Consider the following 19,203-nt stretch of genomic DNA (forward strand, 5'->3'; position numbering starts at 1 on the left):
GCCGCCACTTTCTGGCGTCGCACAAACCCACCAAAGCAAGCAGACGCGGCGCTGGGCGCCAATGCTGTCGTTTATTGCGCGGAATGGGGTGTGGGTTAATGGGGCGTGGGGGCCGCTGCTGCCTCGGCTCGTCAGTACATTCATGGCGACGGCGGGGACACAGCCTTGCCCCCACACCGGCTTGGCCGTGAAGCCCGCCCCTGGGTGCCTGAGGGAGGTCACTCGGACGCGTGGGCAGGGGCCAGGCTGGTTATTGCATGAGCTTGCCGGGCTGGGGCAGCGGGAAGCCGGCGGGCCGAGTATTGCACTTGATCCATATCCTTCCTAGGCAGCCACCGCAAATGCGGGGCATAGCCAGGTCCTTGGCCAGAGCCGCCCCGTCCCCGTCCCAGATTGGGGCTGAGGCACCAAGGTGATCGCGCCCCTCCCTCTCCCGTGCGCGGCCGCCGCTGGGGCAGGGGCAATGGGGTGGGCGCAGGGCGATGTGGGGGGGTGGGCAGCCGGGCGCAAGGCCGCCCGCCGCCTAAGCTACCTAAGTCCCTCTATGGCTTCTGCACGGGCGGGCGGCGCGAGGCATGGCTTTGGTGTGGATGATGGCCCCGCCCAGCCCGCGGGGCGGCGCGCAAGGGTCACAAGTTGGAAGAGAGGCGCGAGCGCGCAGAGTCCAGCGGGTCCAGGCCACCGGCAGCGCCGGGTGAGGCTGAGTCCCTGCGGTCCGGGCTGGGTGCGGCGGTCCGGGCGGTGGGCGCGGGCGCGGGTCCTAGGCGTGGCGTGGAGCTGCTGGCCGGGCGCGTGGAGGCCGCGGGACTGGGCGCGGGTGCACCGTGAGGCAGCGAGGGCTGCGAGGCGGACAGCGGGCGCGAGGCTCGGCTCAGACGGCGCGCGGGCAGTGCAGGCCCCACGCGGGTGGCTGGGGAACCGGGTGCACCGTAGGGCGAGGTCCGCGGTGCCCGGGGACTGGAGGGCGCGGCCGGGGGACTGGCCGTAGGCGGCCCTGGTGAGGCTGCAGGAGGCGGAGGCCCTGGGGGTGCGCGGCGCATGAGGCGTGGGGAGCCGAGTGCCAGGGGCCCCACGAGCGGGCGCGCCACCTGCGGGCAGAAGCTCATGGCCACGGCCTGCTGCAGCGTGGCAATGGCTGAGGTGACCTGCGGCGGTGGTGGTGGTGGGAAGAGCCCCACACGCTGACCCAGCTCTGCCTGCTGCACCATCTCACGGTCATACTTGACAATCTCCTGGATGATGGCATTCTCCTGGTTGTTGAACACGCCCGAGCTGAGGTCGTGCTGAACCTTGTGCAGCAAAATGGAGTTCTTCTTGCCTGCGGGCAAGGCAGAGGTCAGCCACTAGCCTGGCCACCTGCCTCTGCAGGCATGTTCTCAGTACCCACTCTATTACTTGTGTAGATTCCACGTATTGCGTGCCTCTCCTGTGGCAAGTGCATGCTAATTGCCTGTGGCATACAGCAAGTGTATCCATCACACTCTAGAGTCCCCGTCGTGTGCGGGTGTGTCTGAGCCCTTGCTGTGTGCCCTCTGATTCGGGCCACTGTCCTAACACCTGGTTCTTCCTGTCAGCAAGAGCTCCCACCTCTCCCTGCCTTCCATGCCTGACACAGATGTTGCCAGCGAACCTAGAACTTTGCTAATGTGCCTGGTTTATTGAGCCAGAGCTGTTTCCACCAGGCCTCTGTTTCTGGCTCTTCTCGCCTTTTCACCCCAGGGCCTTTGCCTTCTATGTTCGCTCAGCACCCTGTCCCTTCTGTAAGCCATGCCTTTACCTCCCGGGATCCCTCTCTGGCAGTCTAGTAGCTCACCGATACGGTCCAGGCGGTCAATGGCCACAGTCTCAAAGGCACGCCGCATCATGGGGTACTCCTCCAGCACCTCGTTGAAATTATCTACACTTAGTGAGTAGAGGCGGCAGTAGGTGTCAGCCCGCACACTGGCTGTGCGCCGGCCCCTTGTGAGCAAGCAGATTTCTGCAGAGACAAGAGTGAGAGCCTCATGGGCTGCACTGTGTACAGCTGCCCACCCAGTCCATACTCCCTGGGCTGGAGCTGTCCGCCGTCCTGTCCCATCCAGATCTCTGCCTTGCCTTACTCACCCCCGAAATAGGAGCCATCGGACAACTTCATTTCCTTGTTGCCCTTGGTGAGCACGCTCACCACCCCGTGCTGAATGAAGTACATCTTCTTGCCGATGGTGCCCTCTCGGATGATGTAGTCACCGGGCTGGAAGACCTCGAACTTGAGCTTCGTCAGCATGGCGGTGACAAAGTTGGGGTCTGCGTTGGCAAACAGCGGCATGGAAGCCACCAGCTTCCGGCAGTTGAAGTTCACAATCTCCTGTGGGCAGGAGGGAGGGCAGCTAAGTGATGGACTGGCTTGGTAACTCAGACCCTCAGTCTCCTCTGTGCTAGACAGTGGCCCCTCGGCTCCTATCCAACTTCCTAGGCAGGGTCAGGAGACAGGCTCAAGACACACAATAAAGTCCCAAGTCCCCACACCACCATGGGATGGGTGACAGACCCTGGACTGGGAAAGTCCAACTTTGCAGGTCTCTTTGTAGATAACAGGACCACAAAAATACCCAAAAGGATCAAAGGAGGGACAGAGTTCAGTGGGCAGAGCTCTTCCGGGCCATGGCATGAACCAGGTCATGCAGGCCTGTCATCCCAGCATGCTGGAGTGGACGCAGGAGGGTCAGGAGTTCAAGGTTAGCATCACCTACATAAGAAGCTACGTGAGACCCTGTCTCTCAGAAACAGTAAAAGACTTCTGAAGGAAAAGGAGGCCACACCGTATGTGTCCTCGGGCCCTTGGTTATATACAAAATGTCATTCCAGCCAGGACGCTTCAGGTCTGTGCTTTTTATACAGCTGGATGTAGTCAAGGGCATTGCCAAGAACCCAGCAAGCAACTCATGGAGACTAGCCTTCATGATTCACTACAGGGCCAGGACTGTGAGCTGAGGCCCTGCCAAGGAGGGAGTCAGCGGGACATATGAAAAAGGGACCACAGCACTCGGGAGGCTGAGGCAGGAGGATTGCCATGAATTTGAGGTCACCTTGTGCTGAAGAGCGAAACCTGGTCTCAGAAATGGAAAAGAGGGCCGTACTGTGGCGGCGCTCTCCTTTAATCCCAGAATTTGGGAGGCAACAGCAGGTGGCCAGAGTTTGAGGCCAGTCTGGTCTACAGAGCGAGTTCCAGGACAGCCAGAGTTACACAGAGAAACCCTGTCTTGGGGGAGGAGAGAGGTTTCCTGTGGGCTGCTGCTCTAGGGTTGGGAGTGAATGTGGGTGCCCTACAAAGCCACGGACTTCGTGCACTCCGTGGCCTGTGAGCTAGGCTCTCTACAAAGGACAGGTGAGCAGGCTGCCTCCTGATGTGGGCCCTCCGGGGGCCTCTGCCCTGGCTGTACCCTCCCCTTGGGACCTTCAGACACGTGTAAAAAGCTGAGGCTGCTGTGTGCCCAGGCCTGCGGAGACAGAGACAGGATCCTTGGGGCAAGCCTGCCTAGCTGAGTCGCTCAACTCCAGGCCAGTGAGAGACCCTGTCTGATGGTCCCACGGGCATCATTCAAGTTGTCTTCTGGCTTCCATGTACATATGTGTGCACTGCGTACACATGGACATATGCATGTATGCATTTAAAAAGGAGATAGGGGGGCTGGAGAGATGTCTCAGCGGTTAAGAGCATCCATTGACTGTTCTTCCAAAGGTTCTGAGTTCAATTCCCAGCAACCACATGGTGGCTCACAACCATCTGTAATGAGATCTGGTGCCCTCTTTTGGCCTGCAGACACACAGACAGAATATTGTATACATAATAATATAATTGTATACATAATAAATAAATATTTTTTTTTAAAGAAGGAGATAGGGCTCAAGAGGTTTCTTAGTGGTTAGGAGCGTTTGCTGCTGAGGACTGCAAGATGGCTCAGTGGTCAGGAACACTGGCTGCTCTTCCAGAGGACCTGGATTCAATTCCCAGCAAACACATGGTAGCTCACAACTGTCTGTAACTCCAGTTCCGGGGGATTCAATGTTCTCTTCTGGTCTCCACAGGTACCACGTGCAAGCAAAGCATCCACATGCATGAAATAAGTAAGGGCCCAGGTGACAGGAGAGGCAAGACCTTCTCCAGGGTCTGGGATGGAACATGGCTGCACAGATGTGTATGTTTTATGTTCTGCACCTAGTAGACTGTAGCTTGGTGTTTGAAGCTGGCAGGACTGCGGGTGTTGGCCAGGGGCACCCACAACATATGTCAGACCTGATCCCACATACCCTGTCAGTGTCCATGGGACCCTGGGTACAGGTGCGTGTGTGGGCTGCTGCCACCTCACCTCACGCAGTGGCCCGTTGAGCTCCCCGAGGATGCTCTCCTCATCAAACATCTTCCCCTGGTACCGGTGTTCATAGTAATCGTGGATTTTTTGGCGGAAATCAGCAGGCAGCTTGTGGAAGGACATGTATTGTTCTACTTGCTTGTACTGAAGGGAGGAGAGCAGGATCAGTGTTTGCCCCAGAGACAGGCCCAGCCCGGTGCCACCCAGCTCGGGGACCCATCACCCTGTCTAGCCCAACCCAGGGAGATGACAAGCCCAGCAACACCAAAGACAAATGATGTGTTTTGTTTGGAGATGGGGTTTCATGTAGCCCAGGCTAGCCTCAAGTGCCGGGGTGACAGATGTCGCCGCCACCACAGGCCGACAATGCTGGGGTGGAACTCGGGTCTTCACAGACACTAGCGCAGCGCTGTGGTCACAGAGCCCCTGCCCAGGCCGCGTGTTTTGTTATGTGAGGAAGGTCGGCCTCCTGACTGGTGAGATGACAACCTGAGACACCCCTGCACCGCTGCGCCACCCCGGCCGTCTTTACTCTCTACTGAGCCAGTCTCGCTCCTTTGCCCTCGCTGTCCTCCTACATCTGCCTCCGTCTAGACTGGTATTTAACCTTTAACCCCCATCACTAGCAGGAGGGTCAGGAGTTCAAGGTCATCCTCTGTTTTAGACCTGAGTTTGAGACCACCATGAGCTATGTGATACCATAGCTCTCAAAATGTCTGTTGTGTGGGCGCCTTAGGGTGTCTGGCTCCTATTTCTGAGTCGCGGTTATCTACAGTGTCAACATCAGTATTCATGTTGACTTCCATCCCAAGTCCTGCCACCAGGACCTGGGGGACAACACAGAGTCAGTTCCTCCCTAGCAGGGCTGGGGTGTGGGTGCCAGGCTGTCCCCAGCACAGTACCCCCAGGGCTGCTCCAGCCCCATTTCTAAGCCACAGCTGTCCTTATCTCAGCAGACCCCGTGACGGCGGGTGGGTGGCAGCACCAGCTCATGTTTGGGTGCGAGACGGAGGCTTCCGGACACAGGCACCTGGCACAGAGCCCGGGTGACCCGGCTGGCACTGTCGGGGGTGGGGAATTAAGCCCCATTGCAGAGTGTGAAGCTGCAGGTGGTTGAAGGCAGGGCTCCTGCCCTTTTGGCTGTCATATGCTCCAAAGCAGCTGCCCCTAGGACCAACCTGGAGGATACACTCTTTGTTCAGAGGACAGACAGAAATGGCTGGTAACTACTACTCTCTCCAAAGGTTCACCCTGCTGACCAGCCACCCCCAGTCACTGACACCCCAAAACACTCAGAAATGGGCCCCAGGGACTGGGCTCCTGTCCCTTCCGCTCACCTACCCAACCTGGCACCTTTAACTCTGAGCACTTACAGAAGCTCTTAGAATCAGGCACTGCTCCTACCCTTCCCTCCTCCCCGCCCAGACTCAGGGCAAGCATCCCCCTCTATCCATGGCCTCCCCGCTCTGACCTTCTCCTGGTACTGGCGCCGGGATGAGTCCAGAGACTGGATGAGGGCAGTGGCGTGCCCGATGAACATGGCATAGCAGGTGGCCCCCACGATCATGCTGAGCATGGTCAGCCAGATGTCGGTCATGCTCTCAGGCGCCTGCCGCCCATACCCGATGCACAGCATGTGGCTCATGGCCTTGAAGAGCGCGAAGGAGTAGAGCTCGCTCCACGAGTGGTTCTGCAGCAAAGGCAGTGCAGACGGTCGGGGGAGGCCCTGAACCCACCTGCCCACCCTCCTGTGGGCGCCCCCGATCAGAAATAACCAAGGCAGTCGCAGGCAAAGGACACGGCAGCGACATGTTGGGGTCTCAGTGAGGCACTAGCAGGGACAGGCCTGACAGCACCTCCCACTTCACTCTGGAGAAACTAAGCGACAAAAGGGCCGCAGTCCGGCAAAGGCAGCTTCAAGTGCCCATTTCAGAGTCCTGGAATAACACCCGAGGGGCAAGGAGGGGAGAAGTCCACCCCTGGATGTCCCCAGTTGACCCGGCCGGAGAAGGGGGGGCACTGGGCCCGTCCAGGAAATGGAACCGCTTGTGCAGGCAGCAGTGGGACAATGGGTTCCTCAGCCGGGGCAGCTGTGCCAGGCTCTTAGGAGGGGCGTTTGTGGGTTCTCCCGACCCGGCTTCTGACTCCATTGATGCCTGCCTGCTGTGTCCTGACTGACACACACCAACCTTCAGTGTGTCCCTGCCCTGGGGTGCGACACTTGCTGCAGGTTCCAGGGATACAACCTAAGGCCGCTGGGACCGGATGCAAGTGTTCATCACTGAGCCAAGTCCTCTCACCTCACTGGGGATTCTATGGAGACTCCACCCTGACCAGGACCACAGCCCCTCACTGGGGGGTTCTAGGCGGGGCTGCATCCTGACCACGCCCACAGCCCCCCTCGCTGGGGGTTATGGGCGGGGCTCCACCGTGACCACGCCCACAGCCCCTCACTGGGGGATTCTAGTGGGGGCTCTACTGCTGAGCCACCCCCAGCCCTCTTTTTACTTTTATTTTGAGAAAGTCTTGCTAACCTTGAACTTGCTATCATCCTACATCTGCCTCTCTTAGGAACTGGGCTGTACAGTCTCTTTTTAAATGTGATACAAACGTGGGGACAATGGGTATCTGGAGTTGTTACTTCTTAGGGCTGATGGTAACTTTCCCCTTGGTTTCACTTTAAACATATTGACATGAAGACATAAGGAGAAGTGACTGGCACACTGCCATCCCAGCGTGCTGGAGGTGATCCGCAGCTACCTAACCAGCCTGGTTACAGAATGTAAGAGGTCGGACTGGAGAGGCGGCTCCGCAGTTAAGAGCACCGGCTGCTCTTCCAGAGGACCTGAGTCCAATCCTCAGAACTCACAAGGCAGCTCACAACCCTTTGTAACTCCAGCTCCAGGAGATCCGATGCCCTCTTCTGGCCTCTGAGGGCACTGCGCTTATGTGCATATACCCACACACATACACATGATTTTAAAAATAACAAATAAACCTAATGGGAATTCCAGCAGGAGAGGCTGGAGAGAAGACTCGGCTGTTTAGAACACTTGTTGCTCTTCAAGAGGACCCCAGTCCAGTTCTCAGCACCCAAATCCATACCCCGGGGATCTGACACCCTCTTCTGACCTCCACAGGCACACATACATACATGCAGGCAAGCACACACATAAAATGAAATAAGTATAAAATAAAAACTTAAAAAAAACTTTTTTGGGGGGGGGGTGTGAGGGAATTTCGAGACAGGGTTTCTCTGTGTTGCTCGGACTGTCTCTGTAGACCAGGCCTGCCTCTGCCTCCCGAGTGCTGGGATTAAAGGCGTGTACCGCCATTGCCAACTAAGCAAAACATTTTTAAAAGTAAGATCACTGAGCAGTGTGTCCGTGTGGCATTGAAGAATGGCATCAGACGCCAGGGCAGGTGGGCTGAGGGATCCCGGGGACACTGGCAGGTATCAGGCACAGGGGCAAGTGTGCATAAGGCCTTCTATATCAAGGGGCACTAGAGGTCATCAGGTGGGAGCTGCTTTGCCCGTAGAGGACCCTAGATGGTGGGCACAAGGGTAGGGTGGAGCGGCGCTGTCCCTGGAGGCGTGGAGGGGGCTCCACCAGGAAGCACTCACCACCATCTTGTTGATGGACACCCAGCAGTCGCTGGGGAAGTCCTGCAGCATGGGCACCAGGAACTGCAGGCAGCCATCCCAGTGGCAGAGCAGGAGCATCATGCTGATCAGGTTACAGATGCGCATCACCGCGCTGGCCAGGTCGTAGGTCATGTGGAAAATCTGAGAGGGCACACGACCATGAGAATCCTGCACCCCTTTTTCAGGGCCAGGGAAATTCTCTGTACCCTTCCCCAACCACTTTTTTTTTTTCTGAATTCCACCCAGAGTACCTTACCCATGACCTCTCTGGAACATCCTACCCCATCCTGTCCAAGTTCTGTCCCCACCTGCCAGCCCCGCTAAATTTCTCCCAGTGGTCACAGGGGCAGGAATGGGTCAGAGTGAGGGATCTTGAATTTGGGAGTTGGGTAACTGAAGACGTCTGAGCCTCTTTCCCCCACGTCTTACAGAGTACAGGGAGGGGCATGGAACAACGTGTCCTGAAGGTCCTGGCCCTGCAACTCCATGAGGAGTCCATGGTGGTCCCCAAGACTGTCTGTCCTCCAGCCCTGCTCCTGAGCCTACAGCCACAATGTGAGACGCTGCCTGTCCCCCACCCTCCATCTAACAATGTGTACCCGGACCCCACCCCTCTGCAAACCTTGCTCATCTTCCCAGGACCCAACCCTGGGCCTTCCATCACAGGCAAACCTCGCTTCCCTTATGGCTCCAACAGTAAGGGTCCTGCCCAGTGCCCTTGGCAGCTCCTGGTGAGGTTCCTGGTGAGACTCAGGGCCCAACGCTACACCTTTGACTCTGCCATAAGATGCCCACTTTCATTCCCTATAGAAACCTTAGCCCTGGTTCTTCTAATGGTCCTCAGCCTTGGCCACATCCACAGCCCCAGACCCTACACTCCCAGGATTGGCATCCATGTGGGCCCCACACGCACAGCTCTGGCCCTGCCCAAGCATGGGTTCTCTCCCTGCAGCTTTGACTCAGCTATACCCCAAAGTCCCAGCCCTGCAGCCCTAGTCTGTTTCTTGTGAGTTCCCCCACCCTTCCCTGTCTCTCAAGTCAAAGCTGCACCCCAAGTCAAAGCTCTGGCCCGAAAGTCATGACCACACCCACACCAAGGTCCCAACCTCAGATGATTGGCTCGACTCACAGAATCGACCCACCCAAGCCCGAGGTCCCACCCCCACTCCCAAGACCCCACACCTAAGGACCATCTCTAACCCCTAGACTTAGTTTCCAAGGCCCTGCACCCTTTGCGGGGTCCACAGTTGACGCCCACCCACCCCCCAAGGCCCGCATCCCTGGCTCCACAGCTCTGATGGCTCTGACTTCAGTTGTAGCCCCAGTCCTGCCCGAGACACGTCTCTGGGGTCCCACCCATCCTTGGTCCTCTCCGCCCCTCACCTCCTCCCACTGGTGGATGTAGCGGATCAGCCTGGACAGCCGCAGCAGCCGGAGCAGGCTGAGGATCTTGGTGAAGCGAACGATGCGTAGTGCCCGGGCCGTCTTATAGACCTCGGAGTCGATGCCTTTCTCCACGATGAGGAAGATGTAGTCCACCGGGATGGACGACACGAAGTCTACCACGAACCACGTGCGCAGGTACTTTTTCTTTATCTTCTCGGGGTCCAGGATGATCTCCGTGTTGTCCTCAATCACAATGCCAGTACGGAAGTTCAGCACCAGGTCCATGAGGAAGAAAGTGTCCGAGACCACGTTGAAGACAATCCACGGCGCAGTGGTCTCATCCTTGAAGAACGTGATGCCCACTGGGATGATGATGAGGTTTCCCACCATGAACAACAGCATGGTGAAGTCCCAGTAGAACCTGGGGACAGGCAGGATGCTCACGACGCCCGGCCTTGGCAGGCGTGCCCTCTTCCCCAGCCCAGCTGCTTTCCGGGACCCCAACCCTGAGGTAGGCAATGAGCCCCAACCTTGAGGTGGTCTCTGGGACCCCAACCCTGAGGTGGGCTCTGGGACCCCAACCCTGAGGTGGGCCTCCTGAACTCCAATCTTAATGTGGTCTTTGGAACCCCAGTCCTAATGTGATCTCTGGGACCCCAACCCTGAGGTAGACTCTGGGACCCCAACCCTGAGGTAGGCAATGGGCCCCAACCTTGAGGTAGACTCTGGGACCCCAACCCTGAGGTTGACTCTGGGACCCCAACCTTGAGGTGGGCTCTGGGACCCCAACCCTGAGGTAGACTCTGGGACCCCAGCCCTAATGTGGTCTCTGGGACCCCAACCCTTAGGTAGTCTCTGGGACCCCAACCCTAAAGTGGGTCCCCACCAAAACTAAGGTAGTCTCTGGGATCCCAATCTAAGGAGGTCTCTTTCTCTCTGGGACCCCCAACTCTAAGGTGAGTCTCCAACACCGCAATCCTAAAGTTGTCTCCGGGACCCCAGATTATAACACAGCCTCCAGGACTCCAGGTCTTGCTGTGTGGCAAGGACTGGGCTTCCTCAAAGAAGCCTCCTAACCCCAGGCAGCAGGGTCCCTCTCTCTGGCCCACTCTGACCTTGCCTTGGACGCACCTCCAGTCTGCAGAGAAGGCTCAAAATAGACTAAACACTTCACATGACCAAAGAGGGACAATGAGCCTGGCGCAAATCTGGTCTTCAGAAAGGATGGGAGCCGGTAGGTGGCACACTGCTGGGCATGGGTGGGAGGCTAAGAGCTAGGTAGGGACACAGGGTAGTGACCAGCCACTCTCTTCTCCGGCTGGTGCTGCAGGGCTCACACCATGGTGGGGTCACAGCTCCTGGAGGGTGCAGCTGGTCACCTTGGAGAGCTAGGCGTGTGGGCACAGCTGTTGTCTCAGCACTCCAGAGGAGGCGGGAGGATCAAGAGCTCTAGAAATAGGCCGGGTATGGGGGTGCACACCTACAATCTCAACACCAGGAGGAAGATGCAGGAGGATCTCTGGGAGTTCCAGGCCAGCAGGGCTGCAGTCTCAGGGGTCTCCTCACACCTAGATTGTGTGAGCCCCCTTGGATCCCTAGAGGTCTGTCACTACCTCTTGGAATTTGGGCTTCCCATAGGCACGGTGCCCACTGTTTCTAGAGCACACAGGCTGGGTCAATTCGCCCAAGTCAGCTCAGAGGAGAGGCGTGCATCTGGGGTGCGGTATCTGGAGCCGCTGGCTCAGAGCTGGCCTGAGAGCTGGCTCCTTCTGCCGGTTATAAACACCGTGCCCAGCGGGTGACTCCACTTCAGAGAACCGAGCTCAAGGAAACAGTCCAAAAAAGAGAGAGAAAAAATTCAAGAGTGATTTGTACTGGGGCACTCTGGGCAGCTCAGATCGCGAGAGCCAAGGACGGGACAACACCCAGAGTCTTTCAGCACAGCCTAGCGCTGGCTCCTGCCGTGCACTAGTGACCTTGGGCTTCTCTGCCCCTTGGGGACCATAGCCTCTTCTCGCCTCAGCCCTTAGTGGGAGGATTTTGGGGCTGTATTCATGTGCGATGCCCCTCACAAGCCCTCTTGGTGGGAACAAGACCTCCGAAGCTGAGGGGTAACATCAGCTGTGGGGGAGGGGTCTATCAGATCTGGCGAGCACGAAATAACAGATTTGAAGAATTCTTCCTTTTAAATTATGTGTATGTTTGTGTGTCTGGGGTAGGGTAATCTTGCACACGGTGCAGAAGAGGGTGTCTAAGTCCCCAGGAGCCAACTCACTGAGTGGGAAAAATCAAAGCCCACTTCTCCTCAAGAGCCCTGAAGCCCATAGCTCAGTCATAACCAACGCTTTAGGGTGGGGCCCGGATCTGGACAGTAGTGCTGGCTCAGACCCTGCTGTCAGTGGACAGCTCTGAACCGCTGTCCCCAGGATCTGTCATACAGCTTGGCCCCAACCTCTCCCCTTCTGGATTGAGGATGCCTTCTCTTTGGAGGAGCCATTGAGTAAAACAATTGAAAATGGGCACGCAACAGTCACCAGGAACCAGAAACCACCATTAGTGGGTACAGTGACCTTCTGTGGCGGGGGGAAAGCTAGCTGGAAACAACTTAGGGTGGGCCACGAAACCACCAGGGAGACCTAGAAACCACTTGTGGGGCACTTTCAACGGTCATGGGAAGGAGCCTTAGAAACTATTCGAGGCTCCTGAAACAGTCTGAAGACACAACAGACCACAGCAGGTGTCTCTTTCTAGGCTGCAGTCACGCAATACTTCCCTTCCCTTCCTGGGGTGGTCAGGGCCGGGCATACTTCCCATGGAGGCCCAGTGGGAAATAGGGCCCAGGCCTGAGACTGCCCTCTGCACCCAGCCACTCCATCCTGGAGCCTCCCTCAGCCACTGCATCTCCAGGTCACAAGGTCAGCCTGTTTTCCCCCAGTGCCTGAGGAGAGGGACCTACCAGGTCCTTGTGGTCCTGGTAGGGTGGGGCCCACTCGCTCTAACCAAAGTGTCCCCAGCCTTCATCCTCCGCAGTAAACCTGGTCCCCACAGATAGAGTCAGAACGGGTCAGAAGTCCCACACCAAGGGGAGCAGGCCAGGCACATGGTGATCCCGGGACTCTGGCGGTCCCCTCCCCCACCCTCCTTCACCAGTCCCAAGCCATGACTGTTGGAAGGGACAGGACTGGGAAGGCGGGCCATCCAGACACAGTTCAGACTTCTCCCCCAGGCTGTGCTTCCTTGGCTAGCGTCCCCACCTCTCCACCCCATCCACAGCAAGGACTCGGGGACCTCTGGGCACAGGACAGTCCTCTGACACTTGGGAAGTTGAAGAACAGGAGGATCAAGAGTTCAAAGACTTCCTTAGCTACGTAGTGAGCTAGGGGCCAGCTTGGACTACATGAGACCATCTCACAGAACCAAACAAATTCCCTAATAAACAACAATGAGTCCTGATGACTGCCTGATTCTGGGAGGACACTCAGGACCACGCTGGGACCTCCCCGGCTCAGGGGTCAGAGGACAGATCCAGTGGGAGACAATGGGAAAGAATCTCTTTTGCTGATCCTTAGCCAAGCCCTCTCCAACCCATAGGTAGATTCTGGATGGTTGACACCAAATGAACTCTCTTCTCCCTCAGCTCCAGCAAGGAAACTGAGGCCCGTCGATCATGGGCTAACAGAGAGAAGCCCCTTCCATTCACAGCTGGGCACTGCTGGGTGGGTCACAGCCCCCACCGGCACAGTCAGGATCTTATCGCTGATAAAGCCCTCAAAGCCAAGGTCAGCCCTCCATAGACCAACCAGGACGGCCCCAGCTCTCCAGGCAGATCTGAGATAGCGCCAGAGTCGTCTGGTCTGGGATCACAGATCCAAGCAAAGCTAGAGGGATTAGAGGCTGGAGGTCAGGGATTACGGGCCAAGCTCGGACAGAGGATCAGGGCCTGAGCCCACTGAGTCCCCAGAGCAGGTGACAGGATTAGGGCTGAAAACCACGGTGGGAGACAGCTGGAGTCCCAGGTGCGGACATTTGTAAATGTGCCGGATGCCAGGGTGTGAGGGATGGGCCTAGTATCAGTGTTCAAGAAGGTTGCTCGGAGGAGGCGGCTGTCAAGGGCTGATGGTATGGGGGAGAGGTGGTGCCTGGGCAGAGTAGTACAAAGGCTCCGAGACCACCATGGGCTTCCCAGGTGGAGGCAGAGGGACCTGGAGAAATGGAATCTGCAGAGGGCTGAGAGATCCCGCCCTGGGCAAGGAGACTCAACTCAAAAATGATGGGGGATGGAGGGGTCATCGAATGCGGTGCTCCATTGTGTGTTGGAGGGTGTCTTAAGGGCAGGCCAAGGAAAGGGGTCTCTCCAAATACTAACGTGATAGCCTCAGGGTAGAAACAGAGGGGGCTTTGACCATCCTGACCTCAATCCCTCCCCCCAAAGACTTCTTTCACGACACTGAGAGTTTGGGGATCCCAATACTTCCATCTGGGAGGCAGGTGCATGCCCAAACCCCACATCCTAGATGATAAATCGATGATAATGCGATTTATTCTAGGGCCTTGGTACAGAGCCCATTTCTAGGGATTTACATGCAGGGAGCAACATCCTGCCCTCACGCTGAGCCCTGGCCACCTAGTGGGGGGACATGGCAGTCTCAGAAGCAGTGTCTTCAGGTCTGGATTGGGATCTCCCCTCTTTCTTCCCCAGGTCCACCCAGTCTCAGCATGTGTGTCCAGACCCGGAACACTTCCCAACCCTCCAACTTGCTTCTCCACAGAAGCTTCTCATGGCCAGGATGGATGCTCAGGAGAACCAGATGAGACAGAGCGAGGTGGCAACTGCCTGTGCTCCTAGCACCTGAGAGCATGAAGCAGGAGGATGGCCGGAAGTGAGAGGTTGGCCGGCCTACAGAATGAGACCTCAAGTGGGTAGCAGTAGCGCAGGCTCACAATTCCAGCAGCACAGAACACAGAAGCCGGGCTGTGTGGCGCATTCCTGCCACCCAGCACTCAAGGAGATTAGAAGTTCAAGGTCATCGTGGGGGCAGTGAGATAGCTCACTGGATAAAAGCCTCAGCCACCAAAACCTGACAGACTGGGTTCAGTCCCCGGGACCCACGTGGTGAAGGAGAGAAATGACTCCCACAGGTTGTCCTCCGCAGAACACACGGGCACCATGGTGCCCACACACAATGAATACATGTAATAAGAATTGAAACAATAATAATTTTTGCTGTCTGGGCATGGCTTGAACAATGATCTATTAAAAAAAAAAAAAGGTAAGATCCTTCTAGACACCCGCTCCCTTCCCCCACACCACAACCTTCTCACATCTTGGGAAATTGAGGCAAAGCAACCTAAAGTGGTCCCTAGGCACCCTGCAGTCCTAGGGGATTCTGGATAGAATTCTGCTAAAAACTTGGTTCCCCTAGGTCCCTGTGGACTGCATGGTGCAGGCATCTGGTGCCCAAAGGGACTCACAGCCCACAGCCCTGCCTCTCTCTATGCCTTCAGTGACTCCTCCTTCCCTCCTGCCTGGGTAGGGAGAACCAGCTCCTAGTCACTAACCAATAAAGTCCCAACTGGATGTCAGGCCTGCCAGCCAAGTCACAGGACAGAATCACTGGGGAGCCAAGTCAGAGCCAGAGGAGATGCTTAGCTGCTCAGCCCCTGGAGAGAGACAGGAGGTCCTCACACACACACACACACACACACACACACACACACACACAGACACACACACACACAGACACACACACACACACGCCACACACACACACGCCACACACACACAGACACACACACACACACAGACACACACCACCACCACACACACACACACACACACACACAGACACACACACACACACAGACACACACACACACACAGACACACACACACACACAGACACACACACACACACACAAACACACGTCCTACCAGGCCACCACCAGAGCACAACAATAGCCATAACTGAATGGCTTTCCTCTCCCAGGCTTGGGATAGGATCTTCCTTTTTTTGTGCTTGTTAAATCAATACAGCTGGGCCTAGTGGCGCACACCTGTCATCTCGGAAAACGGAGGCAAGAAGACTAAATTCAAGTCTACAGAACAACTGAAGGGAACCCTGTCTCAGGACAAAAAGCAGAAAGTGAGCAGAGGGCACGCATGGGTCATCAGGAGAGTGCTAGCCTGGGGTCAACACCCATGTGGTGCTCCCAACAGCCCCTACAGGCTCTGGAAACCTGTCTTGGTCAACACTGACCAGAAGGTTCTAGAAGGGGCACGAGTCCTCAGGCATACGGTCTCTGCCCCTGTTTGCTCATCCCCTACTTCACAATCTGGTTGTCCAGGCAAGATGTGTGGTCTGTGAACCTGTCAAGGCTTAGAGCAGTGACAGTACAGGGTCCTCCAGGCATCTATGCCCACAGGGCCTCAAGCCAACCACATCTCATCACTGCAGCTAAGAACCCAAGCCTAAGGGCTGGCCTTATGTCCCTCAGCTAAAACCTGGACATGAAGGTGATGCTGGAGTGAGAGGGCCCCACAGCCTGCCCCGCCCCAGACTGCCTTTCTCTGACTGGCTAGCTGGCACTAGACTCCATTCATATTGGCTAACCAGGAAGTCATTGCAAGCCCACCCTCTCTTGTGCCATTTCACAGGTGGGAACACAGCAAACACCCAGGGTCCAATTCTCAAGCCTGGAAGTCTGTGAGCAATGCTGGGTCTGGCACTCACGCTAGGGCATGCAGGAATAACTCCTGTTGACCAGAATGTGCCTCCCCAACCTCTGGGACTCTTCCCCGAACTCAGGTTCCTGGTAAAGGTGGCATTCTAGTCTCAGGGAGGTAGTTCCTGGGCCTCTGTTTGCTCTATTATCAAGCACTAGAGATAAAGAGGAATGACAGAAAGGGGGCGTCACGACTGAACTACCCTTATTCAAGAGTCAATGTCTCCGGAGACTCAGGCCTGGGGGAGAAGGGACCTGGATGCCAGACTAGCAGGAGCCGCAGCAGGCCCCAGAGCTGTCCGTGGTCCTGAAACTCCCGGCTACAATTTTCCAAGATAGCAGAGCACCTTGTCCACAAATTTGCCTCCCGTCTGTCACCGAAGACAGGGACATCCTCCTGTATTCCCTGCATGCAGCTCTCCCTACGGCTCGCGGGTGTACACCCACCCGGGACACACATGCGCGGGCGTGCACAGCCAGTATCCCAACAGGTACTTCTAGAGACCCACCAGCCACACCCCTAGGGACACGCCTCCTCTTAATTGGTCAGCACGCGCCCCCCAGAACCCCTGCGGGCATCATTTCGCAAGCTCGCGCGGAAAGGAGAAACACGCAAACACTCGGGTCGTGGCTCTGCGCCAGCGCCTGCCACTGCACGCAGCAGCCAACTCAGGCCACGTCTATATCCACACACCCAGGACGTGTGGGGACTCGGGACGCACCCGCCCCAGGCGCAAGCGGAGACCGTGGGAACCCGCGGCAGTCCGCTTGATAATCCCCTCCCCGCGGCCTCCAGGGCGCGTCCTTCCCATGTGCCCTCTCTCCCTTCCTTCCTTTTCCTATTCTTTTCCTTCCTCCTCTTCTTCCTTTCTCCTTTCTATCCATCCTTCCATCCCTGCTCCTGCTCCGCGGCCTCCGAGTGCCTATGTTCCCCTCTATTCGTCCTCTTCGCCCCTCAGAGCTCAGACCCTGGCCCTGCAGCCACCGCGCGCGCCCACCGCAACGAGGGCGCGAGGGAGGGGGCGCGCCGGGGACCCCCTCACTCCAGGCCTCCAAAAGGGCGGAGCCTCTGCACAGCAGAGTCCCTCGGGGGCGGGTCCCGGGCGCGCCCGAGGTCACCGAGAGGGTACTCCCCCCACCCCGGCCCTGTGCCCCGAACTGCCACCACCCCGAGGTCACCATCCGGGACGCGGCGCCCCGCCCTCTCCCGGGCGCGCCAAGGACGGGCCCCTCCCGGAGGCGGCACCTGAAGTCGCTGTAGGGGTGGATAATCCAGGCCCCCGCCGACTTCACGCGCTCCTGCTCGCGTTCTACGGCCTTCTGGCTGCCGAACATCCGCAGGGAGAACTTGTTGACGCCGGGCTGCAGGAGCGCCCCGAATTGGCGCTGCAAGAAGCTGGCCTGGCTGCCGCGCGGCTCACCCGCCGGGCCCGCCTCCTCGCTGCCCGCCTCCTCGGCCTCCGTGGGCCCCGAGGCCGCCCCACGGCATGAGAACGACACCTTGGGGCCGCGCGCGGGGCCCTCGGGGCTGCACTGCGGATCCCCGCGCCCGCACTCGCCATTCGCGCCGCCCTTGGCCGCGCTGGGGGTGCAGGAGCTGTCGCGGCTGCAGAGCCGGGCGCGCGGGCCGGGCTCGTCCACCGGCTCCGGGTGTGAGGGGGTCGAGGGGTTCGGGGGTGGCGCGGGCGGTGGCTGAGGCTGAGGGGGCGCGGGTGGCGGCGGCGGTGGCGGCGGCCCCGGCGCGGGGGTCGTGCCCGGACTGTCACCGGGCCGCCCGCCGCCCCCGCGCGCATCCATGGCGAGGCGGCGCCGGGCAGTGAGGAGCGCAGCGGCCGCCGCCACCGCCGGCCGAGCCCGAGGGAGGGCGGAGTCGGGGGCGGAGCCTCTGCGCGCGGGGGAGGGGCGGGGGCGGGAGCCCCGCCTCCACCTGCGCTACCCTCACCCCCTCACGGGGATGGATGGGGGAAACTGAGGCTAGGGTTAGCAGGCAGAGTCAAGGTCAGTCAGGCACCCCCGAGACCTTGGAAATGCGCTCAGACTTGGTTTCCCAGGGGAAACTGAGGCCAAGGACGCACCCAAGGTCACCAAGCACAGCCCGCCGGCCCCTGCCTCCGCGTGCGCTGCAGCCCAGGCCCTGGTCCACTCTGGGGCTCCCTCCGCGGTCTCTAGGACACCACGGACGGGGCAACCGCTGGACGCTAACCCCTTTCTCGGCTCAAGGGGCCAGATTCCATAATAAAAGTGTGCTCCCGGAGGCCACCTGGCTCTGTTGCTTTCCCCATCTTCGCTACAGAAACCTATGAATATGTGTGGGAAGAAGTGAGATCATTCTAGGATCTAAGTTCAGTCCTTCTCCAAGCTCTGCTTGTGGGGAAACCGAGGCACAGGAAAGCAGCAAAAGCATAATAACTAGAACCTCCTGTGGCTGCTTGCGACCTCATTCCCAAAAGGTGCCTGTCAGTGTAGTAAATGCTCCCAGGGGATCCAGGCTCAGCACTGCCTCTGCACTCCCCCCGCCCCGCCCCTCTCTATCCACTTTACTCAGGCCTCAGCTACATTCTACCCTCCAGCTCTGGGGAGACATTGGCTCCTGGAGGGTCCTAAGCTGTGACCTGAGCCAGGTGACACCAGATCTGGCTCTAGATGTCCACCAGCTTCACAGAATGGGGAGGACTGTATAATGGGGGGGGGGGGCAATGGGGAAGCAATACAGGGGAAGGATAGCTGGGAATTGGTGGGAAGACAATTTTCACGCAGTGGACTCTTGGGGCCTTCTTGTGCACCCTCTGGGCTCCCTAGATTCTCCTGTCCTTCCCCAATCCCGTTTCCCTTGACCTGCCTGAGTTCATCTATAAATCCCCTGACCCCTCTTAGACTCTTCTGATGCTTCTGGGTCCCCTCCAGACTTCTTTAGATCTTCTTAGTCCTTCCTAGGTTCTCCTGAACCCTCTGGTCCTTTATGGTTCCTCAAAGTCCCTCCAGCCTTTACCATTTCTTGCCTGAATGTCATAGGATGGAGATGTGCCTTGTGCTGCTTACAGTAGGTGTTCATGGTGGCAGGGGTGAGCCCTGCCAGCTGCATGTCCTCATCTGACACAG

At 57.9% G+C, this 19,203-nt stretch overlaps 1 protein-coding gene across 1 annotated transcript; it reads right to left on the bottom strand.

Annotated features, from left to right (window-relative positions):
• Positions 1-52: 52 nt before the first annotated feature.
• Positions 53-17,938, bottom strand: Hcn2 (hyperpolarization activated cyclic nucleotide gated potassium and sodium channel 2). Its single transcript, XM_087909432.1, has 8 exons — positions 17,351-17,938; positions 9,379-9,802; positions 7,975-8,136; positions 5,821-6,039; positions 4,347-4,493; positions 2,104-2,344; positions 1,814-1,978; positions 53-1,318 (listed from the first exon to the last, which is right to left on the bottom strand). The coding sequence occupies exons 1-8, from the start codon at positions 17,899-17,901 to the stop codon at positions 630-632; spliced, it is 2,598 nt and encodes an 865-aa protein (XP_087765558.1). The 5' UTR covers positions 17,902-17,938; the 3' UTR covers positions 53-629.
• Positions 17,939-19,203: the final 1,265 nt, after the last annotated feature.

The sequence above is a fragment of the Myodes glareolus genome, chromosome 8, assembly GCF_982192425.1.
Source record: "Myodes glareolus chromosome 8, mMyoGla1.1, whole genome shotgun sequence".
Taxonomy (NCBI): domain Eukaryota; kingdom Metazoa; phylum Chordata; class Mammalia; order Rodentia; family Cricetidae; genus Myodes; species Myodes glareolus.